The sequence below is a fragment of the Cyrtonyx montezumae genome, unplaced genomic scaffold (assembly GCF_038088225.1).
Source record: "Cyrtonyx montezumae isolate F1298 unplaced genomic scaffold, pur_monq_1.0 scaffold_19, whole genome shotgun sequence".
NCBI lineage: Eukaryota > Metazoa > Chordata > Aves > Galliformes > Odontophoridae > Cyrtonyx > Cyrtonyx montezumae.
This window is the reverse complement of record NW_027071925.1, coordinates 1,466,616-1,494,572: the sequence shown is the minus strand read 5'-3', so window position 1 is coordinate 1,494,572 and position 27,957 is coordinate 1,466,616. Positions and strand designations below refer to the sequence as shown.

The 27,957-nt window shown below is 63.6% G+C and overlaps 2 protein-coding genes across 2 annotated transcripts; one reads left to right on the top strand and one right to left on the bottom strand.

The window, feature by feature from the left end:
- The first annotated feature begins 462 nt into the window (after positions 1-462).
- ARHGAP44 (Rho GTPase activating protein 44) lies at positions 463-19,170 on the top strand. Its single transcript, XM_065735108.1, has 21 exons — positions 463-525; positions 6,271-6,310; positions 6,732-6,836; positions 6,916-6,992; positions 7,098-7,209; positions 8,144-8,220; positions 8,923-9,040; positions 9,860-9,928; positions 10,021-10,102; positions 10,537-10,664; positions 10,784-10,895; positions 11,322-11,403; positions 11,754-11,834; positions 11,916-12,029; positions 12,284-12,375; positions 13,030-13,210; positions 13,663-13,680; positions 13,950-14,171; positions 15,710-15,825; positions 15,916-16,299; positions 18,856-19,170. The coding sequence occupies exons 1-21, from the start codon at positions 473-475 to the stop codon at positions 18,996-18,998; spliced, it is 2,406 nt and encodes an 801-aa protein (XP_065591180.1). The 5' UTR covers positions 463-472; the 3' UTR covers positions 18,999-19,170.
- Positions 19,171-20,567: 1,397 nt separating this feature from the next.
- USP43 (ubiquitin specific peptidase 43) lies at positions 20,568-26,723 on the bottom strand. The gene is made up of 15 exons (XM_065735636.1): positions 26,241-26,723; positions 25,813-25,953; positions 25,063-25,130; positions 24,734-24,826; positions 24,442-24,577; positions 24,226-24,349; positions 23,664-23,724; positions 23,475-23,580; positions 23,079-23,176; positions 22,922-22,999; positions 22,445-22,571; positions 22,012-22,330; positions 21,521-21,679; positions 21,165-21,302; positions 20,568-21,091 (listed from the first exon to the last, which is right to left on the bottom strand). The coding sequence occupies exons 1-15, from the start codon at positions 26,721-26,723 to the stop codon at positions 20,568-20,570; spliced, it is 2,655 nt and encodes an 884-aa protein (XP_065591708.1).
- Between the last annotated feature and the right edge of the window lie 1,234 nt (positions 26,724-27,957).

Sequence of the window (27,957 nt, the reverse complement as noted above, 5' to 3'; positions counted from 1 at the left end):
GGGACACGGGGGGGCCGCGCCGGCTCCAGCCCCCCTCTCTCGGCCGATCCCTCCGGGACTACATTTCCCAGCTCCGCCGCGGTCGGGGCGGTGCGGCGCGGGGCGGTGCGGAGCGGAGCGGAGCGGTGGGCGCGGAGCGCGGCGGTGGGGCCCGCTCGGCCCGGCCCAGCTCGGCTCGGCCCGGCCCGGCTCGGCTCGGCCCGGCTCGGCTCGGCTCGGCCCGGCTCGGCTCGGCTCGGCTCTGCCCGGCTCGGTTCTGCCCGGCCCGGCTCGGCTCGGCTCGGCTCGGCTCGGTTCTGCCCGGCCCGGCTCGGCTCGGCTCGGCTCGGCTCGGTTCTGCTCGGCCCGGCTCGGCTCGGCTCGGCTCGGCTCTGCCCGGCTGCGCGCCGGGCGGGGATGCGGGAGGAGCGCTGGGAGCGGTTCCCCGCCGCCCGCCCGCGGCCGCGTAAGGGGCGCCCGCGCCGCCGCCACCATGAAGAAGCAATTCAACCGCATGCGCCAGCTCGCCAACCAGACCGTGGGCAGGTAGGGACGGGGACGGGCCGTGCACCCCGCATGCACCTGCCCCGCACCCACCCCGCACCCCTCCCGCGCCGTACTTGCACCCCACCTGCCCTGCCCCCCTAACCCCAACCCTGCCCTCCGTCGCCCTCGGGTGCCCCCCCCAGCATCCCTGCGTGCGGCCGCACCCATCCCTCGATGTCCCCCTCCGGCTGAAGCGTGGGGTTGTGGGGCCGGCGCGATGGGGGCGGCACACGTCGGGGTGCCCGTGGGGGGGGGTGGGTGCTGTGATGCTGCCCGGGCCCGCGGCCAGACCCGCGGCTTTGCCGACGGTGGTTGTGTAATTCCGAGGTTTTTCAGCGGTGCGTGGGGGAGGGAGTGGGGAGGGATGTGGAAGGATTCATTTTATTTTATTCTTTCGTTTTTCCGACTCCAGCGCGGCTCCGGGGCGGGTAGCACGGGCAGCGGGCAGGGCTGTGTGCCGTCACCCCATTGCTGGCGGCTGCTCCTTGTGTCCCCTGTGGGGCTGCCGCCGCGATCCCGTGGCTGTGCTCCGTATCCCTCCGTGCATCCTTCCTTCTCTCCCTGCATCCGCTCCTCATCCGTCCCTGCATCCATCTCTCCTTCCCGACGTGAGTGCTGGGGACGAGCAGCTCGCTGCCTCATCCCACCGCGCGGCCGCAGATGGCTGCGGGTCCGAACCGGCACTGTGGGCGCGGGGATGGATGGAGGGAGCTGCGCTGGACTCGGTTCCTTCCGAAGGAGCGGGGATTGGGCTGGAGGAGCACAGCTGCTGCCAGCAGCGCGCGTGTCCCACGCATCAGCCTTCAAAATGGGGTCACCGGCAGCCCCAGCGCCTTCCTGCCTGGCCGCTGAGCTCCGGGTAACGGCCGTCTGGGAGATGCTCGTGGCAGGTGATGCAGGCAGGAGCGTGAATTCGCAGCTTGGAGCATTGCGGGGAGGTTTGTGCTCTGCTCCCGGTGCTGGGGACCGGGCAGGGGAAAGCTCTGCCCCGCGGGGCTCACTCGAGACCGGCAGCACGTCGTTCTTGTTTGCAATGCTCGTGCTTAGGCTTCTCAGCAGGGAAATAAATAAGTAATCCTCTGCCGTGCTCTGCTGCAGCGCTGCCTTGTGACCAGCCGGGACCGTGGGTGCGGGGCTGAGCTCCCTGCGGTGCTGCCACCCACGAGCCCTGGGGACGGGGCTGGGGACAGGAGTGGGGTTGGGGCTGGGGATGGGACTGTGCCCTGGATGGTGCTGGAGGGTCTGCGCTGCAGATGGAGGCCATCCCTCAAGTTGCTCTAAAGGGCACTGGGGATGCTGGGGTCACTTTCCTCTGTTCTATGAAGATGGGAAGGGGTTCCCAGCTCATCCCACTCCTCCCAGTCAGCCCTGTGGCTTAGCTGTGTTCCACCCAAGAGAGTGTGGAGTGGGGCTGGGGATAGGGGACAGGAGGTGTCATCCCCAGCCCCGTACTTCTGCCCTGGGTTGTGCGTGGGGGGTGGCTGGGGGCTGTGCAGCCCCTGGAGACATCACTGCCACGGCTTGTGCTGGGCTCACAGCCTGATCCATCCTGCCACCCCCATGCTTGTCCCTGTGGTCACCTTACCTAGCCAGCACCTGAGTGATGCACCTGTATTAAAACCATGTTTTGAACAGTGCCGTGCCTCGGGAAAACCCCTCTGGTCCCCATTCCAGGATAGAGCAGCACGCAGGGGAGCAGTGCTGCCCCTTCCCCAGCACATCTGTCTTTGGATGGGGGCCAAAAGCTGTGCTGTGCCGAGTACTCCTTTTGTTTACCACGACAGAGAAAGGGGAAGGGCAAGGAGAGAGGGCAGAAGTGAGGAAGGAAACGGCCATTTGGCACAGCACTGTCCCGCCCCGCCATCCCCTCCTATTGTCCCCTCGCTGCCTCCTCTCCTGCCCCTCCGCACCTCCCCGCTCCCTGGGGCTGGCTCTGTCCCTGCTGCCCCTCGCACCCCTTTTCCCAGCCCCAAACACACGGGGCCGTGAGAATTCTGGCTCTGCTAAAAGGAGGTGGAGAACCAGAGGTGCTCGTCCCTGGGACACGCTCAGTGCTCAGCCTAGAGCATCACCACCAGGCTGCATCACCACCGTGGGGTGGAAAGAGGGAAGGGAGATTAGCAGGTGGCTGCGATGCTCACCGAGCGCTCCTGCTTTATTCCTGTGCTTCCCCGTTCCGTGTGTGGGGCTGCCAAGGCCATGGGGAGCGGCAGCGGGGCTGCTCCTGCATGCACAGTGCCCCGTGGGTTTCCAGAACTGTCTGAGTGCTGATTTCTCTCGGTCAGGAAGGGAACGGGCAGCAGCAGCCTCATGCAAAGTGACACTCCCGGGTGCCTGAAGGCACAGCAGGCGGCTGGGAACGCAGTCATGGGGGGAGCGGGGGGATGTGTCCTCCTTGGGGTGGCTTTGGGGGGGCAGCAAGCTCTGTTCCTGGGCAGAGCCTTTTCCTCAAGCGTCGGGATGCCTACGCTTCAAGCTACAGGCTTTAAATAGAGAGGCTTTTTCCAGCATGCAGCCTTGCAAGAAGCAAGGATGGAGGGAGTGAGGATGAGCTGCATCACCGGGGCTTTTCCGATGGGGTTTGCAGCAGGGCACAGCCTGCAGCCCCCCATCCTACTGCAGACCCTGGGCTTGCTGTGCTCGGGGAGCTGAGAGGTGGTGGTGGGCACAGGCAGCCAGCCGGGTATTTTTATCCTCCTCAGCCAGCAGTGCCGGCGAATGGAGCAATGAAATATTAATGGAGCAGTCTGAATGTTTTGTCCCCAAATTGCACATAAATCACCGTCTCTCCTCCAGGCTCCCCAAACCCACGGGGACCTGCCAGATCCGTGCAAGGTCCGGCCCTGGTTCTGCGTGGTCCTGGCTCTGCTCGCAGGGCTGTGCCTTAATTAAACCGTAATCTGACTCACCCCCATCAGCAAAGCCGAGCTGTGCCCTGGGGTAGCTGAGCTGCGTGCTGAACCCAGCACAGCACAGCTGTGGGCACCCAGAGGTGTGCTGCTGGGGGCGGGTGTGGGGCAGGGAGCTGCTCGGCCCTGCCCTAGGGATGCTCCTTCCCGTCCTTGGGAGCCCGTCCTTGGCACTCCGTGGCAGTTCCAGGCTGTTTGTGGGATGCAACGCAGCCCCCACAGCTGGCAGACTGTGTCCCAGCTGCATCGCCTCCAGGGGATGGTTTTCCCCTTTGGAAGGAAGATTGCAGCAAAATGCTGAATGGGATTTGAAATGGCCAAAATCGAGGCTGTGCTTCTTGTGCTGCTTTGTTGGTGCTACCCCAGAGCTCGCTCTGTGGCGAAGCTGAGCTCCATAGTGACGCCCTTATGGGGATAGCCATGGGTAGAGTCATCGTGGCAGGATCCAGAGTGCTCCTCCAGCCCTCCCAGTGCCACAGCTCCCTGGGGAAGCCACCTCACCCCACTTTGGGAGTGTGCTGTGATGTGGAAGAAGCCTGGATTCTGCCTTCTGGTGCTGGGATGGGATGCTCAGGGGGAGCAGACAGCTCGCTGCAGCTCCGAGCTCAGTGCGCAGTTTCGCCTTAGAAGATTATGTCGTGTTTATCAGTAAATCAAATTAATTTGCTCAATTGGTGTTGATTTCCAGTGGCAACAATTGGTTTTCACAGGAGCCAACGCCAAGCAAATTGGAGCTGCATCCCCCACTCATTTGCTTCTGGCTCCGTGTACTCATTGTCCCCTTTCTCCCAGATGCTCATGGGGACCCGAGTGACCGAGGCTGAGAATTGCCAGGATTTGAGCTGAGAAAAACAGCTCCGGGGTGGGAGTGCGGAGGGGAAGGGGAGGAGCGTGCTCCATGCCTGACGGAAAGATGGAAGAGTGCACAGAGCTGCTAATCCCCCCAGCCCCCTGCAGCGTGCGGGCTGGGCGCTGGGGGTGCTGGAAGACAGTGGGTTTCTTTGGGTGTGAGCCAGTTTCTGTCAGGCGGCATTTTTGGAGGTGCCCCTGGGGGACAGCAAAGCCATAGCACAGCAGTGAGGAGGCACAGCAGCCCCTCCAAAACACAGCACAGGCTGAGGTGCTGGAAACATCACGGGTAGAGTGGGATTCTTCCGGCGCAGAGCTGCAATGCAATCTGATGTCAGTGGAGTAAGACGATGTGATTATTTTTTCCCTTACAGTCTTTATGTGTAGAGCAGCAGTCTGGAACGGCTCGTTGCAGGCTGATGTGTGTTTGGGGGTGCTGCTGGTTCTCACACCCCTGGGTGTCACGCACAGATTCTGGAGCACCGTCGGTGGGAGCAAATCCCAGGATGGGATGACTTGGTTGTGGGTTTTTTTCTCAGCATCCTGGAACAGAAATGAGAACCTTCAGAGAGAGGAGAGGGAAGAAGACTGCTGCCTTCTTTTCTCCCCACTCTGCACAGCCGTGCTGTTTGCTGGTGGGCTCCCAACCCACGCAGGGTCCTGCAGTTGGGCAGGGTGCAGGTGCTGTTAAGGGCATGGAGGTCTTCCAGTGCTGCAAGTGCTTGAGATCAGGGCAAGGCCAGATTTTGTTATCCTGTGCACAGTGCTGTTTTCTGCTTCCTGCACATGCATTACAGCCCAGCACATGGTGTTTTGTGACGGCTGGGAGAGATCTGCCAGAGCTGGACAGCCCCAGGCATGCAAACCCAAAAAGGAGAAAGCACACGGACAGCATTGCTTTTCTTGGAGCATTTTCTGAATGGTGATGGCTGTTTGCATGGACATGAGTGCTCAGTCCCCGCTGAGGCTGAAGCTCGGGTGGTGCGTGGAGCAGGTGGCAGTGCTGCTTTGCTCCTGGAGCTGCACATGGCTGAAGGTGCACGATGCTCTCATGTCTCTGCTCTCTCCTTCCCCTCCACGGATGCTGAGTAGATGGAGCCCTGTGTCTGCTCTGTCTGCTCTGTGTGGGGCCATAGCCCTGGCAGGTGAAGAGCTGATCCATTGCCTTCCCAGTACAGGGGATCGCAGTGCACGCCTTCAAATCCAATTTTCTAATGAAACCAGGTGGGCTCACTCTGCCTTTTCAAACTGCCTTCAGTTGGACCTCATGACAGGTTTCCTATGCAAGCCAGATTTAGCACTGTTCATTCACATTTCCAGCAAGGCCTTGAGCTCAGCGTGCTCACCACCGACCTCGCACACATCCCTGGCCCTGCCTGGGAGCCGTGCTGCTGCCACAGCCTTTCAACTCTTCCTCCATTGCTCTTCACTTTTCATATTCTTCATTTCCTCTTTCTCACTCTTCGTTTCCACTTTTTCAGCGCTTCTCTTCTGCAGCTCGGTCTCTCACTGCTGAGAAAACGGTCCATGCTATTGGAAAGGGAACAGAGCTGGGGCAGGTTGGGTGCTCTTTGGAAGGAGGTTGGAGGATGTGGCTGTGCTGAACATGGAGAGTGTAACTGACCTTTGCATTTTAGCTCAGTTCTGCGCTCTGTCCGAGCGCATCATGACGTAGATAACTTTTTAAAGGAGAAATGATTTACTGAGGCTGTAAAAGCCCCCTCAGGTTATGCATAAGCATTACACCATGGTGTGGCCATGCACCCTGGTGAAGCATCAGTGCACGCAGGGGCTCCTGGGTCTGCAGGTGAGTTATGCACATCTGCCTCTCTGCTGCAAAACAGCCCCATCCCCAGGAGAGCCCGGCACAGCATGGACACAGTGCTCCAGGTGGGGTCTCACGAGGGCAGAGCAGAGGGGGACAGTCCCCTCGCAGCACAGCCACAGTTCCCTTCACCAGTTCTGATTTTCCTCCTTCTCCCCACAGGGCTGAGAAGACAGAGGTGCTGAGTGAAGATCTCCTGCAGGTGAAGTGCCTCCGGCCGGCGCTGGGTGGGGGTGTGGCTGTGTCAGCTTTGTGTGCGGTTCCTGGGCTGTCCCTGGGGGGTCACACCCAGGAAGGGGATGCTGGGGACAGTGGCACTGCGGGGTTGGTTGTTTTCCCAGAGGATCCTCCAGATGTTGTCTTCTGCTTTGCTGTGCATCCTTACCCCCCCCTCCCCAGGTTTGTTTTTGGGTGGATCATGTTTGCTGATGCTCAGTGACTCATCTCACCGAGCTTCAGGATGAACTTCCCAGCTCAGCCAAGGCCGAGGCAAACCGGGCAGCTCCCAGCCCAGGGAGCGGGGGTCCACGAGCAAAGCCCTCCGTGGGGAGAGCCTACAACTAAGCTCCCTTCGGTTGGCAAAGCCGGGGACAGGGCGGTGACGGCCAGCTCTGCACCTGCAGGTGGAGAAGCGTCTGGAGCTGGTGAAGCAGGTGTCCCACAGCACCCACAAGAAGCTGACAGCATGTCTGCAGGGCCAGCAGGGCGTGGATGCTGACAAGCGCTCGGTGAGCTCTGCGGGATGGGTGCCGTGCCCGAGCTGCCCCGCGGCGCGCAGGGTGTGACGGCACCGTGCTCCCTTTGCAGAAGAAGCTTCCTCTGACCACGCTGGCACAGTGCCTGACAGAGGGCTCAGCCGTGCTGGGCGATGACTCCCTGCTGGGGTAAGAGGTGCTGGTAACGCCGTGGCACTACTGTCCCCACCCTGTGTCCCACTGCCCGTGGCCGGGACGGCCTCCCACCCTGCCCCAGCTGTGCATGCCTTGCAGGAAGATGCTGCGGCTGTGCGGGGAGGCAGAGGACAAGCTGGCACAGGAGCTCATCCACTTCGAGCTGCAGGTGGAGAGGGACGTCATCGAGCCACTCTTCGTGCTGGCTGAGGTGGGCACTCCTGCCCTTCTTGTGCTGCTCTGCTTTCCTGGAGGCAGAGGCGTGAGCTGAGATGTGTTTCTGTGCGAGGTTGCCGTTCAGAAGATTTTTCCCTTCCACTGCTGTAGGGTGAATAACCCGAAAGAATAGCATCCGTAGGGTGAATAACCTGAAGGAATAGTATCCACAGAAAATAATGAGGTGGATAGTGTATTTTGTTTAGCTTATCTGAGTGGTATAAAGACAATCAGTAAATAGAGAAAGGCTCACCTGTCGCAGATGGTCAAGACTTGCCTAAAACTCTACAGGGGAGGGATCTCCAACAAGAGATCCTTCTTTGGTGGTGTTCAGCCCTTAAATGGGGTCTGGGAGAGGTGGAGCCAGACTCCATCCCCTCCTGGTCACACAGGTGCATTGCCTTCCCCTGTGCTCCCTGGCTGACTCAGTGCTCACCTCAGGTGATCAATCAGTGCTTCAGGCCGTGATTCAGCAGTTCCCATACAGCTGTCAACTCTCTGTTGTTTTAGGATTTTTTTGTTTAATTTTGCCAAATGCTCCTTTTCTCCCTCCCCCCACTCTTTTATGTCTTGTGAAACACCGTGGGCTCCGTAGTGCTTTCATCTCCCCCCAACTTCATGGCACTGACACCAGGAGAAGCGAGCAGGGCTGTGCTGTGCTCTGGGGTTTTCTGATGTTGCAGTGCCCCAGGCACACACTGTCGGTGCATGATGAGCCTTGCTGTGCTGCCACATGCAGGCTGCCTTTTTCTGCCTTCAGCCAGCCTACTGACCAAAGGATGCTTCTTTTAGGGGTGGGGTTTTTGCACATGCATGTTGGGATTGAGGGGTTTTGTGCATCGCAGAGGAGGGATGGGCTACACTGCCTTCCTAATGCGGTGGTGATTCAGTGGGGTTTTTCCTCCTCCCCTGCCCCTATGTTGCTGCAGGTGGAAATCCCAAATATCCAGAAGCAGAGGAAGCACTTAGCAAAGCTGGTACTGGACATGGACTCCTCAAGGACAAGGTGGGAACCACAGCTGGGCTGGCTGCAGGCATTGCTCCTTGTGTGGGGCTCCCCCAGTGCTGCTCTGGCCAAGGGATGGCAGCCCTGGGAGAGCACAGCTGTGTCACTGTGTGCCTTGAAGCCACGCTCTGCAATGAGCCAGTATTTCTGCTCTTCTCCTTCCATGCACACTGCAGAGGAGATTTTTTTTTATGGCCCAAGACTTTATCTTTTCCTCTTCTACCTATCTGTCTGAATTGTTACATGAAGGCAAAGAGCCAGGTGCTCCTACTGCTGTAGAGCAGTGCTGGGGTGGCACAGCTCTGCTGGGACTGTGGGATGGCCCTTGGTGTCCCAGGTGATGCTGTGGTGGGACCTTGGGGGCTGCAGATGGGGCTGTTCCCCAGGCAGTTTGCAAACACTTAGGAAACTGCTGGGTTTGTCTGTGCACAAGGAGAGAAGTGCAGGGGTGTCTGCAGGGCTGGGGCCCTAATGCCCCATTGCTGCCCCATTGCTTCCCTTTTTCATCCCATCTGCCTGAGGCCCCTTCTGGAAATGTTTACTGAATTGGAACTGGAGATATGTGTGGCTGGGAGTAGCTCCTGCATCCACCGTGGGCTCAGACCCTCCCTTTGGACCACAGTGGTCTGGCAAGGGGTCTCGGGGCTGCCTACGAGTTCTGCGTGGCCTCTGTGTCCCACTGACCCGGCCCCATGTCCCCAGGTGGCAGCAGTCTGCAAAGTCCTCGGGGCTGTCGAGCAACCTGCAGCCGTCGGGTGCCAAAGCTGATGCTCTCAGGGAGGAGATGGAGGAGGCGGCGAACAGAGTGGAGATTTGCAGGGTACAGCTGGCCAGGGCTCGGGATGGGGCAGCCTGGGTTGTGATGGGGGTGTGGAGGGGTCAGGGCACAGTGCTGGGACAGTGCGGTTCAGGGACACGTGCTCCATGTGCAGCCAGGGCTGCAGTGTCCCCTCTCATCCCAGGCATTACTTGCAGTCCAGTGGGAAGCCTGCAGCATCACCCCAGCCCCTCTGCTGACCCCACTGCCCACCAGAAACCCCCCGCTCACTATGTCCTATGCCCAGCGCAGCCCTGTCACAGCCCTGACCCTCTTCCTGTGCTCAGTGGGTGCTGTAGGGTGCTTGGGCAAAAGCATGTGCCACCCTCAAAAGTGAGTGCCGTCCCAAATCTGGGTGATGCTTGCCAGCTGTGCTTCCTCTGCCCCCTGTATCCCATGGCCCTTGGAAGCCTGAGAGCATCCCATCCCTGGAGGCCAGGGAGCTCCGCACCGCTTACACAGAGCCCTGTGGGGTCAGGTCACCCAGCAGGAACACAGCCAGGGCTGGAGTGGCCTCTGAAGTCTGCTCCATCCCCGTGCTGGATGTGGTGCTGTGTGGAGCCAGGAGCTGGGCTTGATCCTCGTGGGTCCCTTCCTCCTTGGGATATGCTCTGGCTCTATGAGGGAGCTGCAGAGTGTGTTGAGAAGGCACAAGGGCAGGGGTCTTTGCAAAGACCAAAGTGTGGGAGGATGGAGATGTCTGAAGTGCAGCAGAAGGCAAAGCCAGGTGATGCTGCTGGATGTGGGGCAGGAGCCCGGGGTCAGCACTCGTGTTGTCAGCCCCGGGCTGTGGGGTGAGCTCCTGTTCCCATGCTCCCACAGGACCAGCTCTCGGCCGACATGTACAGTTTCGTGGCCAAAGAAATAGACTATGCAAACTACTTCCAAACGGTGAGCGCTGCGAGCTGGGGCCCTGTCCCGCCCTGCCCCGTGCCCTTACTGCGGTGGGGACACCGGGTGCAGTCTGTGCCATCTCTCTGCAGCTGATCGAGGTGCAAGCTGAGTACCACAGGAAGTCACTGGCACTTTTGCAGAACGTGCTGCCTCAGATCAAGGCCCAGCAGGGTGAGTGCACGCAGGGCTCGAGGTGGGTGGCAGCAGGACGTGAGCTGGTGGCACAGAGCTTTGCAGGCAGCATGGGGTGCCATCCCTGAGCGTGGCACAGTGTGGCCGTGCATCCCCCTTGCCCATGAGCTGGAGAGATGTCCCCATCCCTTGGGGTCACTGCACTGTCCCCCCAGCAGGACAGTGGGAGCTGACCAGCACTGAGCAGGGAGTGACCTTTGCGTCCTTCCCTCTTGATCCCACGCAGAGGATCAAGAAATGCGACCACTGGAAAACATTTTGTTTGGATTTCACCTTTACAAGACACTTTCGATTTGCCTGGGAGGCTTGTGGTGTTGCAACAGCACCTCAAAACCCACTGAACCCCTGAGCTGAAGCCCGGGGTGGGGTGAGGAGGAGGCAGGGTGCATCCTGGCAGCACTGTGCCCTCACAGAGGCGTGGATGGAGAAGCCGTCCTTCGGGAAGCCGCTGGAGGAGCACCTGGCCGTCAGCGGGCGCGAGATCGCCTTCCCAGTGGAGGCCTGTGTCACCATGCTGCTGGAGTGCGGCATGCAGGAGGAGGTGGGTGCCCACAGGGATGGCCACGGCTGCCTCGTGTGGCACGGAGACGAGTGGCCAGGGTGGGGGGGGGCCCGGGGGTTGTCCCCTGGCACCGACGCTGCCCCGTGTGCTGTGCCAAGGGGCTGTTCCGCGTGGCTCCCTCTGCCTCCAAGCTGAAGAAGCTGAAGGCCGCCCTGGATTGCTGCGTGGTGGACGTGCAGGAGTACTCGGCTGACCCGCATGCCATTGCAGGTGGGGATTGTGGGGGCTGCTTTCAGGTTTCCCTCCCCACGTGGCCGCACTGAGCGGGGGATGCTCTGTGGGAGCAAGGGGTGGTCAGGGATGCACGTGCATCCTAATGGAGTTTGCAGCATTTCAGGATGTTCCCTGCACGCAGAGCCTGGGCTGCTGTGCTCTGTGAAGCATGGGTTTGGTTTAAAGCTTTTCCCTTTCCAGCTGAGCTTCAGGGTGTGGGATCTGTTCCCTATGATGGAAAGCACTGATGGCCGCTGTGGGGCCGTGCTGAGGGGCCTTCCTGGGCATGTGCCTTGGCAAAAAGGAGACAGAGGGGCTGGGGGAGGTACAAGTGAGAGGGGGAAGTTACAGGAGGAGAGGTGGGGTGGAAATTCAGTGCGTGCTGGGTTTCAAGGAGCCTCCATGAAACCTAATGTGCTGCAGGAGCACTCAAGTCCTACCTGCGTGAGCTGCCAGAGCCGCTGATGACGTTCGAGCTGTACGAGGAGTGGATCCAGGCGTCCAAGTGAGTCCAGGACGGGGAGTGGTCTTGGGGTTGAATTTCAGGAGGGTCCACACGAGCACATTTTGACCCGTGGCAGTTCCCCTAGGGTGAGGGCACTGAGCACAGAGGCTCGCAGCCCGCACGCAGGGTCACTTTCCCCAAGTTATTTCTGACCCAGTGGCCAACATTTGGGTCCAAGGGCTGTCTGTGATGCTGTGTGCATGGCATGCCTTAGCAGCAAGGGTGGCCTCAGTGTAGATGTATAAGCTCATCTATGCAACGTCTGGGTAAAGGAATGAGTGCCCTGATACGAAGCACTGCGGGTCAGTGTTTCGGGGCCCTGGGGACACTCAGCTTTTCCCCTCCCATAGCATCCCAGAGCAGGAGAAGAGGCTGCAGGCACTGTGGAATGCCTGTGAGAAGCTGCCCAAGGCCAACTACAACAACATCAGGTGAGCGTGGGGCGGCAAGGGGCTGTGGTGGGGCTGCAGAGGGCATGTCCCACCTCACCACGCCCATGCTCACCCCTCCAGGTACCTGATCAAATTCCTGGCCAAGCTGACCGAGTACCAGGACACCAACAAGATGACGCCGAGCAACGTGGCCATCGTGCTGGGTCCCAACCTTCTGTGGCCACAGGCAGAAGGGTAGCGTATGGCCACGGGCATGCGTGATATGAGGGTGCAAGGGGGTAAGGGAGAATGAAGCTGCAGCTCTGGGGCATGGGTGTGTGGCCAAAAGGTTTGTTCCTGTGGTGTGGGAGCAGCCCCTGCACTCCTGGAGGTGCTGCAGAGCAGAGGGTGGTAGAGCCAAGGGATGGGGGGCTGCAAATCCCAGCAGGGAGTGGGGTGTGGGCATGGTGGGGTGGCAAGACGTCGAGCTGCTGCCCGCTGTGTTGCAGGAATATCACAGAGATGATGACGACCGTCTCCCTGCAGATTGTGGGCATCATCGAGCCGCTCATCCAGCACGCCGACTGGTTCTTCCCCGGAGGTGGGCTGGGCCCTGCACTGCACTGGGACACAGCAGGATGGGTTGGGGTGATATGGGATGGGCTGGGATGGGGTGAGGTGGGGTAGGATGAGATGGGATTCAATGAAATGGGATGGGTGGGATGGGATGAGGTGAGGTGGGATGGGATACAGTGAGATGGGATGGGATAGGATGCAATGAGATGGAATAGAGTGAATGGGATGGGATGCAGTGAAATGGGATGGGATGAGGTGAGATGGGATGGGATGGGATGGGATGGGATGGGATGGGATGGGATGGGATGGGATGGGATGGGATGGGATGGGATGGGATAGGGTGGGATGGGATAAGATGCAGTGAGATGGAGTAGGGTGGGATGGGACTGGATGAGCATCATGTATCTTGGGCGAGTTAGAGGACCAATATAATTTATGCCAGCAGTAGGATGCACCCAGCTGCTCCATGGAGGAAACCTAGGTAGGGAACCTGCTTTGGCAGGGGGGTCGGACTCGATGATCTCTAGAGGTCTCTTCCAACCCCTATGATTCTGTGATTCTGTGACCCCATTGTGGACAACCCTATGGTTTAGATAGTGCCAAGGGCACCTCCACCCTCCATCCCAGCTCCTCGCTGGGGACATGCAGGCTAATGTCCCTCTCTCACTTTCCCACCCAGACATTGAATTCAACGTCACTGGCAATTATGGCAGCCCCATGCACGTGAACCACAATGCCAACTACAGCTCCATGCCCTCCCCAGACATGGACCATGCCGACCGCAAGCAGCACGACCAGGCACGGCGGCCACTCAGCGTGGCCACGGACAACATGATGCTGGAGTTCTACAAGAAGGATGGGTAGGGCCTGTTCGGGGCTGGGGGACAGGGAGCTGGCGTTGCCCCCCAGGGTGGGAGTTGCGTGCAGGCTGGAGGTTGGGTGGTTCCAGTGGGAGGACCCTGCTGCCCATGCTGGGGATGCATTCTTCCCCTCGGGATACTGAGATGAGATGTGAGGGCACTTGGATAAGATCTGGGGATGCTTGGATGAGACCTGGGCTTGTCACAGCCCCTAAGTGCTGGGGGTGGGAGCAGGCTGCCCCTATGTCACCTCCTGTGTCCTCAGTGCTGTGGACCCAGCTCTGAAACCTGCACCTAGGCTTCCCCATCTCCAGCACCTGTTCCCTGAACCATGCCCTTCCTGTGCCCACACTCCAAGCCCCACGTCCTCTCAGCTCCTTTTCCAAGCTTTGCACGCCATGCCTGGATTTAGGTTATTTACTTCTAATAACCGTCTGTTTCTGTCCACGCAGCCTTAGGAAAATCCAAAGGTACGGTGCTCTCTGCGGCAGTTCTGGGAGGGTGCTGGGAGGATGCTGGTGCCCTGGGGCCAAGGTGAAGGATGATGTGGCTGGTAACACAGGCGTGTCCTGCAGAGCCATCCCACCCCGTTGCCGTGGGGATTCATTCCCAGCAGCTCCCCAGCAGAGGAGATATTTGCAGGGGCTCAGTGGGGGCTGCCTGGGGCGGGGACACCAGAGGGGCCCTAGCACGGTCCTGTCCTGCCGTGCGGGCGCTGAGGCAGTGTCTCTGTCCCCAGCATGGGCGTCAGGGTGATGGACACCTCGTGGGTGGCACGTAGAGGCACCTCAGGGGCACGCAAGACCCCTGCCACCCCCCCGGCCACACAGCCACCCGCACCGCCGGCCGAGCTGCCCGCCACGCCGCACTCACCCATCCCCGAGCAGGGTCCCGATGTGTCAGCGAGCCCCTCGTCTCCTGCCACCAGCTTCGGCTTCCCACCTGCAGCTGAGCGGGCAAGGTATGCAGTCCCCATGTCTCTGTGGCACCCTTGTCCCCGTGGTGTCCCTCTGGTGTCCCCGTGGGGACCAAGCCGAGCTGGGTTTCCCCGTGGGACGCTTGCACAGGTTGTGGTGGTGAGCTGTGAGCTGCTGAGCTTGCAGTGGTCATAGCAAAATCCTGCAGCAGCCTAGCGTTCCCTGAGCTCTTTCTTCACCCCAAATCCATGTCCTCCTGCAGTCAACATAGGTCACATGGAAGAAGGCACCTAAGTTGCACCATCCTGCCCTGAAATGAGGAGCCTTCCTCTCCTGCCACCCTGCAGGGCTGCTGTGCAGCCTGGCAGAGGGCCAGCTGAGCACCCATGGGTGCTGCCAGGGACCCAACAGCTGTGTTCTGGCACAGGGCTGTGCTCGGAGCAATCCCTCCCCAGGGCCCTGGGTGCCCTGCTGCCTGTCCCTGCGTGGGGGGTGCCCATCAGGTCCCCTCCACTGCTGCCTCGCTTTGGTGTCCTTTGTGCCAATCTGCTTCTGCGCTGCCCTCGTCCCCTGTAAGATGGTGACCCATCCCGGTGCTGCTGCCTTCACCCCATCCCTCCTCTATCCCTGTGCTGGGCTGCTGGTGGCACCTGCAGAGCAGGGGACGTGCCAAGAGCTCCATCCCAGCGATGGAGCTTCCACCCCAAGGGGCTCTGCAGCCATGGGGAAGGGGCTGTCCCCCAAGCTCCCCCCCATTTTGATGTTGGCCTCCCCCGTGAGCAGCCCCAGGACCCGTGCTGGGGCCATTCCTGCTCCCTTGGTGCTGCTGCCTTGCTGCTGCTCTCGCTTCCTTCTCCTGCTGATGCTTCTGCTCACTTCTCTTTTTATTTTGTCGTTCTGTGCTTTTTCTGTTCTGTGATCTTTTTGGACATTTTGCAGCACGCGTGGTGTGCCGCCTGCCTGGCCGGATTGCTACTACAGCCTCCCCTGCCCCGAGGACAAGCGGGGGCCCCCGGCCCCTGGTCCCCACCCCTGTCCCCTGCCCTGGACACAGTCTGCACTGCGCCTCTGGCCGGGCTGCAGCCAGAGCCTTCCTCCCTCCCACTCCTCCTCCTCCTCCTCTCCCCAGCTGCTCACCCCCCGCCCTCGCCCCAAGCCTCGCTCCCTGCTGGTCCCCACACCACGCTCTCTTGCCCCTTGGCACTGCCCGCTCCCCATTGCTGCCCCACTGCTCTTTCCCAGCCCCCGCTCCCCCCACACTCTCCCCTCTCCCCCCGGGGGCGGCCGCACGCCGGTGGGAGCCAACCTGGCCAGGTAACTACCCCTGCCACCACGGCTGCCCCTTGTCCCCTCTGTCCCCAGGGGGATGGCTGCCGGCCACGCGTTGGCTTGGCTGCAGCGTGGCCCTCGTGCTAAGGAATTGCTGTAAATTGCAATGAAAGCACAGCAGCTCAGTGGGTGCCCTCGAGCACCGTGGCCCCGCGGCACGCCCGCTGCTTTGCACAAGGATGCTGCCGGTGCTGGGCTCTGGGCACAGGGCTGTGGGAGCACAGCTGCTCACTGCAGCCCCTTGTCCCCGCAGCACACTAAAGCCCAAGGAGCTGTCCCCCGTGTCCGCAGCACAGAAGGGCAGTGGGCAGCAGCCCATGGCCACGCCACCGTCCCCTGCCGAGCAGAGCCCGCGCGCCCCACGTAAAGGTGGGTACCAACTGTGTGCCACCCCCGGCCCCCTGCCCGCCGTGCGTCCGTCTCTCCATCCTGCTGTCTGTCTGTCTGTCTCTCCCGCAGCCTCCAAGAAGCTGGCGCCCATCCCACCCAAGGTGCCCTCCTCGGGGGGCACGTCGGAGCCGCCGGCGGGCCAGCCGTCCCCCGGCAGCCTGTCCCCCACCCCGCCGGGCACCCCCGCGCCCTATGGACTCGCTTACCCGCAAGGCTACTGCCTGGCCTCAGGTCAGCTGTCCCCAGCCGCCGCACCTTCCCCGTCTCCTCCTCCTCCTCCTCTTCCTCCCCTGGGCAGCTCTGTAACCAAATCTCGACCCGTCCCCAAGCCGAGGCAGAGGCCCTCGCTGCCGCCGCCGCAGCCCCCCACGGCCAGCGCGTCCGGCTCTAGCCCCCAGCCCACGGAGCCCCCCCTGCTCGACGCCTCGGCCCCCGGGGAGAGCGTGCCCACAGGTAACAGCCGCCGCGGGACGCAGGCTGCGCCGGGAGCTCCGGGCGCTCCTGGGCACGGCCGCTGCCCGGGGACACCGAGGGGACCCTGTGGCGATGCTGAGATGGCTGCTTGCACCCCGGGTTTGGTGCCCAGGAAGGTGACGGTCACCTTGGAAAGGTGGCGGTGTGTTCAGGAAGGCGGTGTCCAGGATGGTCGCCTTGGGAAAGGGACGGCGTCCTCAGGTGTGGGGCGGTGAGCTTGGGAAGGTGGCAAAGTCCCTGGCGTGGTCACAGGGTCCCTGGCAAGGTAGACATGTACTCAGAGAGGTGGCAGGGTCCCTGGGCAGGCGAGGGTGTGCCTAGGAAGGTGACAGCCTTGGGAGGTGGCTGTCCTTGGCTCTTCGGGAAGGAAACTGTGCTCAGGAAGGGAACGGTGACCTTGAGAAGGTGGCAGCGTCCTTGGGAAGGTGACAGTATGCACGGGAAAGTGACAGTGATCTGCAGAAGGTGGCAGTGTCCTTCAACAGTGGCAGAGTCTTCAGAAGGTGGCAAGATCCCTGGGAAGGGGACTGTATGCCCAGGAAGATGACAGGATGTCCAGGAAGGTGACAGTGACCTTAGGAAGGTGGCAGCATCCTTGGGAAGGTAACAGTGACACTGAGAAGGTGGCAAGGTCCCTGGGAAGGTGACACTGTGCCCTGGAAGGTGACAGTGTGCCAAGCAATGTGCCCAGGGAGTTAACAGCTTGGAAAGGTGGCAGCACGCTTGGGGAAGGTGACAGTGCGCCCAGGATGGTGACAGTGACCTTGGGAAGGTGACAAACTCCCTGGGAAAGGGAGAGTGGCCTTAGGAATGGGGCAGTGACCTTGGGAAGGAGGTGATGTCCCAGGGAAGGTCACAATGGGAAGGTGGCAATGTGCTCAGATTGGTGGCAGTGTCCTGGGGAAGGTGGCAATGCACCCAGGATGATGACAATATCCTCAAGGTAGCATTGTCCCCTAGAATGGTGGCAGTGTGCCCAAGAAGATGGCAGTGTCCTCAGGAGGACAGCAAGGTCCTTGGGAAGGTGGCATTGTCCAAAGGAAAGTGACAGTGTGCCCAGGAAGGTGGCAATGACTTCAGGGAGGTGATAATGGCTCTGGAAAGGTAACAGCATCCTTGGCAAGGTGGCATTGTGCACAGGAAGGTTGTGACGTCGCTGGGAAGGTGGCAGTGTTCCCAGACAAGAAGGCCATGTCCTCACAGATGGTGGCCACATCCCTGGGAAGATGGCAGCGTGCTCAGGAAGGTGGCAGTGCTCCCAGAAAGACGGCAGTGTCCCCCAGGAGGGTGGCAGTGCCTTCAGGAAGGTGGCAGTGTCTGGGGAAGGTGGCAAGGTCCCCAGCACAGCTCTGATGCCATACCCACCGTGTGCCAACTTGATGGCACTGGGATTTGTGCCCAGCCCCTGCTGGGTGGGGGAGCACTGGGGTGAGCGTGAGTGTCCGCATCCCCTAAGCAGTGCCACCCCCACAGGGAGCTTGAGCATCAGGTGGTGATGCATTGCCCACGGGGATGCTTGGGCAGCAGGGATGCTCTGGGGACACCGTCCCAGTTCCCCAGCTGCCAGCTGGACTGGTGGTGGTGGTGCCCGCTGCGCGCGGCCCTGCTGCAAGGACGGGGAGATCAGGAGAGCAGAGACAGGGTGGGCTTTGGGGGACACTGCACCCCAGCACTGTTGCGTCCCCCGCGTCGTCCCCACTGTGCCCACGTGTGGGTGCTCCTAGATACTGTGCCCAAGCATCAGTGTGCTCACGAGGCACGAGTGCAGCCCCAGCACTGCATTTCAGCATTGCACGCAGGCATGGGTGCGTGCTGGCATTGCACCCTAGCAGTACATCCTATGACAGTACATCCAAGCACGGCTGCAATCCTGGCAACGCACCCCAGCTTTGCATCCACACATTGGTGCAGACTGGCACTGCACACCAGCACTGCACCCAGGCACTGCTGCAACCCCAGCACTGCATCCCAGCATTGCATTCTTGCATCAGTGCACCCACACACTGGTGCAACCCCAACACTGCATCCAGGGACCGGTGCAAGCCCAGGACTGCACTTCCAGCATTCCATTCTTGCATTGGTGTACCGAGGCACCGGTGCAACCCCAGCATTGCAACCCCAACACTGCATCCAGGCACTGCTGCAACCCCAGCATTGCACCCAGGCACTGCTGCAACCCCAACACTGCATCCAGGCACTGCTGCAACCCCAGCATTGCATTCCTGCATCAGTGCACCCACACAGCGGTGCAACCCCAGCACTGTCCTCGGGTACCAGTGCCTGTGCCAGGCTCTAGGGAACCAGCAGCTGCTGGCAGAAGCAGGCAAGAGCTGGAGAACAGCATTTGCCCTCGGGATGTCTTTCCCCAGGCTCAGCAAGGTCCAGCACTGTGCTTCCAGGCACGGGGACACGCAGGTGGGGACGGAAGCCCCGTGCTTCCCCCCGTTCCCACCCCGAGCAGGGTGCTGAGCACGCAGCACCCATCGCACACACGATGGCCCGTGCCCCTCACGCTGCTGTCTGTGCCCGCTGCAGGTCTGCTGCACTTCGAGCTGCCGTCCATCCACCTGGGGGGCACGGAGGCCACGCTGCGCCGGGACCCACAGGACACCGCGCAGAGAGTGCCCCTGAAGGGCCCCACAGAGGAGGAGGAGGACTCGGAGAGCACGGCCCTATGACGGCGTCCCCCCCGCCCGTCCCCGCGGCCCCCGCCCCCCGCCCGGGCGCTGCCGCTCTGTACTCGGGATCGGTTCGCCTTATCCAGACTTTGCCTTGTGACTCGGTGCCTATGTCCCCCCCCGGCACGTCCTCGTGGTGGCAGTGGGGCTGGAGAGGCACCGGTGCCCCATTCTTCCCCCCCCTCCCCCCCCTCGGCGTGGGGCAGCAGCCCGGGGTCTCGTGTCCCTGCTCCGCACCCCAGGGCTGGGATAGGAGGACGGCCCCATAGCAATAAGGTGGGGGTGGGGCACGGCCCTGTCCCCCGTTTGCTGTGTCGTGGGTTGGTGGCGTGGAGCAGAGGCTTTGGTTGTGCATGCAAAGTCACCTTTTATCCTTTGCAGAGAGATGACATTATATATATATATATATCTGGTGGGCATAGATATATATATATTATATATTTGTATATATAGAAATATATATATATATTTGTTTTATTTTGAGCCATTCCATCCAGTTCTGGTGTACAGACGGACTACATCCATGGGAGCACTTTGTGGCCCCGCCCCGTCCCCGTGTGCCGCTCTGCCCCTCCCCCCTCCCCCAGCCCCACTGCTTCTGTACTGCCGCGACCGCCACCCGCAGCACGGGGACGGGCTGGGGGGGGGGGGGGGGGCAGCTGGAATAAACGTGCACATCGCTGTGGAACTCGCCCCCAGCCTGCCTTCATTTGGTGCCTCCGGTGGTCTGCACACACTCGGGAAGGGGCTGCTCCGGGGGGGGGGAGGGGGGGGAACGGCCTCAAATGCATCACCCACTCAGAAACTGAGGCAGCGCAGGGGCTGCTCAGCCCACAGCCGCCCCCAACCCCCCCTGCACCCGCTCTGCAAGGTCTCAGAAAGGTCACCAAAAAGCCCCAAGAGCCCCCCCGCGGTGGATGTGGCACACAGCGGGGGCTCCTTTCACATCTTGAATAGAAACGGCCGCGGGGGAACCACGAGTTGCAAAGCCCTGAGTGCACGAGCAGCCCCACAGCCCCCCCACAGCCCCCCCAGCAGCAGCGCCTTGTAGGAAACAAGCTGCACCTCCGCACGCAGCTCTGAATAAATGCTCTCCCTCCCAACAGCCCCTCTGCCCCGTGCAGCCCCTGCTCGCTCCCAGCAAGGCGTGGGGCCGGGGCTCAGCACAGCACACCTGAGTGCAAGGTGATCCCTGAGTGCCCAGGTGCGGGATGCTCGTGGTGCAGGCACGCCCCGATTTCGGGCACCCCACGGCACGATGCTCCCAGCGCAGGTGGGGATGGGTACCCTGATGCAGGGATGCTCCCGGTGCAGGGATGCCCTGCTTCCAGATAACCCAGAGCTCGATGCTCGCAGTGCTGCACACCCAGGGGCGGGGTGCTCCAGCACAGGGATGCCCTGACCGCAGACACCCCGCTGCACCATGCTCCTACAGCCACCCATGCAGCTGCAGGATGCTCCATGCTCTGGGCAGCCAGGTGCAGGATGCCCACAATGCACGGATGCCCAGGCCCCAAAGCACAATGCTCCCGCTGCCAGCCCAGCCCCACAGCCACCCCGTGCCCCTCCTCAGAAGCTGGACTCGGGCACAGCCCCGCGCCGCAGGGCGGCCGCGCGCTCCTGGCCCCGTGTCTCTGCAGGGCCCCCCGTGCCCCGGCCCAGCGATGCTGAGCGCCGCATGGGGTGGAGGGGACGTGGGGGGAGGCACGCTGAGCTCTGTGAGCGCCGGATGGGCGCTTCGGGGCCGTGCCGTGCACGAGGGGTGCCCTCCTGCCGCCCCCGGGGGGGTTCTGTCTCCCGCTCCCCACTCCCTGGGGGGCTTTTGGGACACGGGATCCCAGTGGGGCCGGCGCTGTGGGCCCGGCGTGATGTTGGGGTGCAGAGTGGGGGCTGTGTGCTCTGGTCCCCAGGGGGCACGCGGGGGCTGCCCCCACCTCCCCGCCCCACTGCGATGTATGGCAGCGGGCGGGAGGCGAAGGACCACCGCAGGGGCACGGCCCTGGGGGGGGCCCTGCAGCGGGGGGGGGGGGGCAGCCTGACACTGAGGCTGCGGCTCTGCACGCCCCGCACCGGGGGCCGGGCCTCGAAGCCACCTGCAAGGAGACAGCATAAGGGAGATGGGGGCGGCTGCATGGGGGCTGCGGGGTTCAGGCAGGGGGGGCTCACCTTGCTCCTGTGCGGCGCTGGGGTCCGGGCTGCAGGGTGGGGATGGGCTGGGGGCTGCAGGCTGGGATTCTGTGCTGTGCTGCTTCGTGCCCCCCAGCCGGGCCGCCCAGTGGCTCAATGGGGCCGAGCTGCTGCTGCCTGTGGGGAGCAGGGGGCTGCAGGGGGGGCAAAGGGCCAGGGAGCGGGGCTGGGGGCTGCAGCAGTGCGGGGGCTGCAGCGAGGGGTGTGCAGAGCAGCACACACAGGCACGGGGGGGAGCACACACACACCTGGAGTGCACGTTTGCACCCAGGCACATTGCTGTGTGCCCTGGGGGGGCTGCCGAGGTGGCGACACAGCGAGGGGACACTGCTCACCTCGGGCAGCACTGCTGGCCGACCAGGCAGGGATGGCATTGCGGCGCTGGTAGAAGAGGATGTAGGCGCTGCGGGTGCTCACCTCGTCCTCCCGCACCCCCTCCACCGTGCTGTCGTCATAGCTGTACCAGCGCCCGTCCAGGGAGTTGCAGCAGTACGCTGGGGCAGGGGTGAGGGAGGGGGGGAGCAGGGGGCAGGGCCCCTCGGGCCACCCCTCCCCGCAGCAGGGACGGAGCCCATCACGCTGCTCTGCCGCACCGCACACCCCACGCAATGCCCCCATCTTCCCCGCTCCGTGGTCCCCCCACGCCACCTTTTGTCCCCCGCAGCACCCTGTGACCCCACCACGCCCCTCCCCCCACCGCACATCCTCATGCAGCACAACCCCGGCCCCAAGCCACGACCACACTCCTTCCAGCAACCCCCCAATCCCACGGCCGTGCCCCACACCCCACGGCCGTGCCATGTCCCCCGCAGTGCCCCCCACTCACCGGTGTAGTGCCCGCCCTGCATGCTGCCGTGGTGGTTGCAGACGGCGTACAGATCATACAGAGCATCGGGGGGGCAGCTCCGGGGCGGGCGCAGGGGGTGCTGCCAGCGTCCCCCCCCCGGGGCCAGGTGTGGGGCCATGTCCAACCCGCGCAGGGGGAAGCGCACCAGCGTGCTCAGCTTGTAGCGGCGCTGGGCCACCTGGCGGAAACGCTTCAGGTGGATGATGAGGATGTCGGGCAGCGTCCAGAGGCGGAGCTGCACCGTGCCCTGCTGCGGGACCCGGCAGTGCGGGCAGCGCCAGGCGTCGTCCGGTGCCAGCTGGAGGGGGGGGGGGGGGGGGGGAGACAGGCACTGTGAGCCCCCCCCCCCCGAGATGAGCCCCCCTCTGCTCTCCCAGCACCGCAGGGCGTGAGGCTTTTCGGGTGCGCCCACCTGCTCCTCCTTGGTGTAGAGCTGGAAGCACTCATCCAGCGTGCAGCTGTGCTGCTGGTGTGCTGCCTGCTGCAGCCGCACGCTGTCCGCGTCCTGCACCGCCTCCTGCTGCGTGCTGCCGAAAAGCCTGCGGGGTGGGGGGGTCAGGGACGGAGCACGGGGCTGCGGGGTGGGGGGGTCAGGGACGGAGCACGGGGCTGCGGGGTGGGGGGGTCAGGGACGGAGCACGGGGCTGCGGGGTGGGGGGGTCAGGGACGGAGCACGGGGCTGCGGGGTGAGGGGGGTCAGGGACGGAGCACGGGGCTGCGGGGTGGGGGGGTCAGGGACGGAGCACGGGGCTGCGGGGTGAGGGGGGTCAGGGACGGAGCATGGGGCTGCGGGGTGGGGGGGTCAGGGACGGAGCACGGGGCTGCGGGGTGGGGGGGTCAGGGATGGAGCACGGGGCTGCGGTCCCCCCCCCCCCAGTGCTGCACTCACCGCTCCTTGGTGCCCACGTCCCACTCCGCCGTCAGGGCCACGTGGGGGGGTCCGCCAGTGGGGCTCTGCTGCAGCGCCCTGAGCGCCCCAAAGGGAAATGGAGGCGTGGAGCGGGGTCACCCCATAACCACAGGGCTGTGGGGCAGCCCCCCCTCACCTGTCAATGGCCGCGTGGCACAGCGGGCGCGCGTCCTGCGGGGACAGGTATGTGCCGGGCTCCCCCACCACGCGGATGCGGAACTGTGGTACTGTGCCCTGCAGGACAGAAAGGTGAGGGGACACGGGGACACACTGGCAGCCCCATGTCCCCCAGGAGGAGCGTGCTCACGCCGGGCACCATTCCACATCTCGGTGTCCCCAAGGGGCCCCAGTTCTGCTCTTGCACCCACGCTGGGGACACCCGTGGGGGCCGTGGCAGCCACGAGGCGGAGATGGGTGACACTGCAGCCCCACGCGGCGATGCCACAGCCACCCAGGGCAACAGGGACACCGCTCACGGGGACACCACTGCCACTGGTGGGGTCACCACGGCCCCCCCCACAGGGACACCCACCTGCACCGCGCTCCTCATCACGGCACGCAGCGGGGCCAGCACGTCGCGCTGCAGCTGTGCCCAGGAGGTACCGCGCTCCGCCTGCAGCAGCAGCGGCGGCCCGAACCTGGGGACATTGGGGGGGACATGGGGACGTGGCGGGGGCACGGGGACACGTGGGGGAGGGGGACAGGTGCGGGGGGGCAGTACCTGGTGCGGTGCGGGGTGGTGCCTGCCACGTGGCACAGCAGCAGCAGCACGGGGCGGGCGCCTGTGGGCAGAGGGTGAGCACGGTGCAGCCGTGCCCGTGGGAACCCCCCCGGGGGAGGGATGGGGACAGCGGGGTGACACGGAGGGCGTGGGAAAATTCCCGCCAAGGGTTCCACCAATCGCAGCAAGAGTGGGGGGGGGGGGGGTGAGGTTCCCACCAATCACAGCAAGACAGACACCTGCCTCCCACCAATCATGGAGTGAGGGACAAGGCTCCTGCCAATCACAGTAGAACGGGAGAAAGGTGGCGCCAATTGCAGCACAGCACGCACCTCCCTCCCACCAAATCACAGCAGAGCGAGCACAGCTCCCACCAATCACTGGAAGGAGGGGCGCACGTGCCGCCAATCACAGCACAGCACATCCATGAGCCACCAATCACGGCAGAGGGGCTGGAGTCTCCCACCAATCCCAGCAGGGCAGACACCTGCCTCCCACCAATCGGGGACAGGGCTCCCAGCAGATGCCGCCACCGCCACCAGCCCCGCATGGTGTCCGGTACCTGCGGGGGGCTCTGGGGGGGCCTGCAGGGCGTACAGAGGCGCCTCCTGCCCGGCTGCGCTCAGCTCCTCGGTGTCATCCAACGAGCGCAGGACGCCCTGCGGGGACACCTCGGCCAGGATCACCTGTGGGCAGCACGTGGCACTGGCATGGCACAGAGCAGAACAAGGCACATAACACGGCACTCGGCACACAGCACGGGGTGCCGCCCCGTTACCTGCTGGGGGGGCACGTCCCCCTCCCGGGCCACCATGTCACGCAGCTCTGCAGCCGTGCCCAGCAGCGGCACCGCCAGCCCCACGCGCAGCGAGCGCCCGCCCTCACGCTGCAGCACCAGCGTCACATTCAGCGCCCTGGGGACATCACAGCAGGGATGTCACGGGGCCAGCACGCGGCCCTCCCTGCTGGGCACCACCCCGTCCCGTGCTCTGAGTTCCCCCCGCACAGCACAAACCCTTTGGAGTGGGATGCCCCGAGTGCTGCTGGCCGTCCCCTCGCCACGCGCTCACCTGGTCTGGCGCACGGGGATGGGCAGCGAGATGCACAGGAACGGGTCGAAGGTGTTGCTCTGCTTCCGGCAGTGCGGGCACGTCAGGGAGGACCTGCACACAGCACGGGCACACGGACAGCAGGGCTCAGTACCCGTGTGGGGCGTGGGGACGTGTTCCTGGGGGCTGGGTGGCTGCAAGGCACAGCCACATCCTGCAGCCGTGTGCCTGGCACGAGGCACAGCCAAGCTGCGCTTCACTGGGAGCACTGAGTGTCACCCACAGCAAAGCCGGGCACAGCTCAGCCCCCTCCCGACACCACAGGGCCGGATCCTGCCCACGGAGCTCACCTGTACTGTGCCTGGAAGTGGCTCTGCACGAAGCTCTCCCCACCAGCACTGCTCTGCTCCACACCGCGCTGCACGAACACAGGACACACAGTGAGCCCGACACCAGTGCAGCCCCCACCTTCTTTAGGCACTGCTGTGGGGTCCCCATGGGCTGCATGGCACGGGGACCCCCACCCAGATCCGCTGCGTTCAGTCTCCCATCCTGTGAAATGGGTGCACTCGGGGCAGAGGTACCCAGCACACATCACCACTGGGATGGGGAACAGCAGGAGGTGCTGTTGCAGAAGGAGGTGCTGGTTTGGGGCTCAGATGAGGAGTTCGTTGGTGTTGCAGTGAACAAGTCAGAAAAGATTTGGAAGGCACCAGGACTCTCCCAGTACCATCTGCTGGCTCTGGGTCCCGCTGAGCCTGACACGTCCTCGCAGCCTGCTGGGGGCCAGGGCCCATCTGCTGCTTCAGAGGGGTGCCCGGGGGATGGGGGGGAAGGGGAAAACTCAATGTGCTCAGTGCCCACACACCCTGCAGGACCCCAAACCTCCCCACATCACATCCCCCAGGGGCTCCTCTCCCTGGAGCGCCCCGAGCAGATCCAACCCGCGGCCCTCAGCACACAGATGTGCACCCCTAGGATACAGCCTGGATGGAAGGGGGGGGGGGGGGGGAGTTCAAGCTGGGCCAGGTGCTGCCAGGGCCGCCCCATATCAGTGGGGAGGCAGCCGGGTGCTCCATCCCCTCCCCGGGTACACCCACCCGGTGGGCAGCGCGGGGTCCCGGTGCGGGCGAGGCGCTGCCCAGGTCCTCGTGCATGCGGTCCAGCAGCCACAGCAGGAACTCGAGGGCGTCGTGCTGCGCGTTGCCGCGGAACTGCGCGCCGTGCTTGGCCACGATGCTCTGCAGGGCACAGCGGGGCCGGGAGCGCCGAGCATCGCACCGCCCCGTGCCTCAGCTCCCCCTCCACAGAGCGCAGCAGATCCCCCCGCCGGCGGCAGCGGGTGGTCCGCAAGGTGGTCCCCAAGGCCGCCCCCCCACCCCCCCGCCCGGCTACCACCGGAGCCCCGCAGGCAGCGACGCGCGTTTTGCCGCCGCGGGGCCACCTCCGCCCGCCCCGTCGCGGATCCGCCCGTGGAGCGCTCCGACCCCACCCGGGGTTAATAACTCCGAGCCCGGCGCGGCCGTACCTGGAACTCTGCGGAGAGCCGCGGGGTGTACTCCAGGCTCCAGAGAGCGCGGACCAGGGCCGCCAGGCGGTGCGTGACCTCCGCGCGGTCCCCGCGGGCGCGGTAACGTCCGAGCGCCAGGAACTCGGCGAGCGGGGCGGTGTTGCTGAGGCACTGCACCACGGCGTTCATGAAGCACGTGTTGCCGTGGTTCCGCAGCCCCTGAGCGCCGGGCGGCCGCGCCCCGATCCCCGCAGCCCCGGCCCCGCCGCCCCGCACCGCGTCCCTCCTCGCCCCGCTCCCGAAGCCGCCTTCGTCGTCCTCGGGCTGCGGCCGCTGCCGGGCGCTCCGACCCCCCCGTCCCCCCGCTAGGCGAGCCCAAGCGCGCAGCAGCCGCCCCGCCAGCCCCCCCAAACCCCGCAGCCCCCCCAAACCCCGCAGCGGCCGCCGCCGCTCCCCGACCCCGCGCCGCCGCCGCCCGGGGCCGCCCCACGTCGCGCTCATGGCCCCGGGCGGTCCCCGCCTCAGCCCGGCCCCGCAACGCCACGCATGGTCCCTGCGTGCCCCCCGCCGGTGCGGGGCTGATGCGGGGACGGCGGTTTTGTGAGCGCGGACGGCTCCTCCCCTCGGCCGGGCTGGACCCGGGGAAGGGACGGGGAAAGCGGCGAGGAGGAGGAGGAGGAGGAGGAGGAGTGGGGAGGGGGGAGGAGCGTGGGGCTCCCGGTGGACCTCACGCAATTGGCCCCGGGCCGTCTGTCAGCAGCGCGGGGAGGGATGTGCCTGCGTGGTCCCCGCCGCCGCGGGCGTGGGTGCGAGGGAAGCACAGAGGGAAAGCGAGGGCACGGACACGGGTGGGCGCCAGGGGGAAATCCTCCGGCAGAGCGCAGCCGCGATCAGCGCGGGGTCGCCGTCCGTGGAGGCGCCGTGGAAGACGCCTCGCTCAGTGTCCTCCGTCTGATGAAATCATAGATGGCAAACTTGGTTCGGTGCTGTCAGGTGAGAACGGGACCGCTTTGCTGAAGCGAGAGGGAGCTGCAGCTCTCAGGGAGCTGGCACGGCACGGCACGGCACGGCACGGCACGGCACGGCACGGCACGGCACGGCACGGCACGGCACGGCCCTGCGGGGCTCCCGGCTCCTGCTGCCGCGGGCTGCGCTGCTCCCGGGGCAGAGAGGACACGGGCTGCCTGCCTGCCTGCCACGCACAGCTCTGTTTTCAGTCTCCTACACGGGCGCAAAGGTTTTGCCTGTCTGCCCCACATTCCAGCGGTTCATCCCACCTTCCAAGCCACGCTGAGTGCTGCTGCAGAGCTTGTAAAACCTGCTGGGGTGTTTACAGCTGCATAGCAACGAGCCTCGAAGCCAGGGAAAAAGAGAGGAAGGAATGACTTGATTCCTTTGCTCGAGACTCTGGTAATAAGAGCAGGGATGTTTCAAGCAGAAGGAATATGAGCTGTGTAGTGTTTGACGGGGCAACACGTGCACAGATCCCCCCAGAGCCATGGCCAGAGGGATGTGCTATGAGCAGCAAACACTTGCTGTGGCACAGGGAGAATGATGAGCAACCACACCCTGCAATGCCTATCGCCCATTGCACACTGAAACAGCCAATAAAATCCATCTGGGTATGACAGTACCTACATGAAATATCACTTCTCTAAGTCCTAACGTCGGGAGCCCAACATGACACAGCTCCTGCAGACCATCAGCCTGCTAAGGGAGGATTTACTCTGCTGGC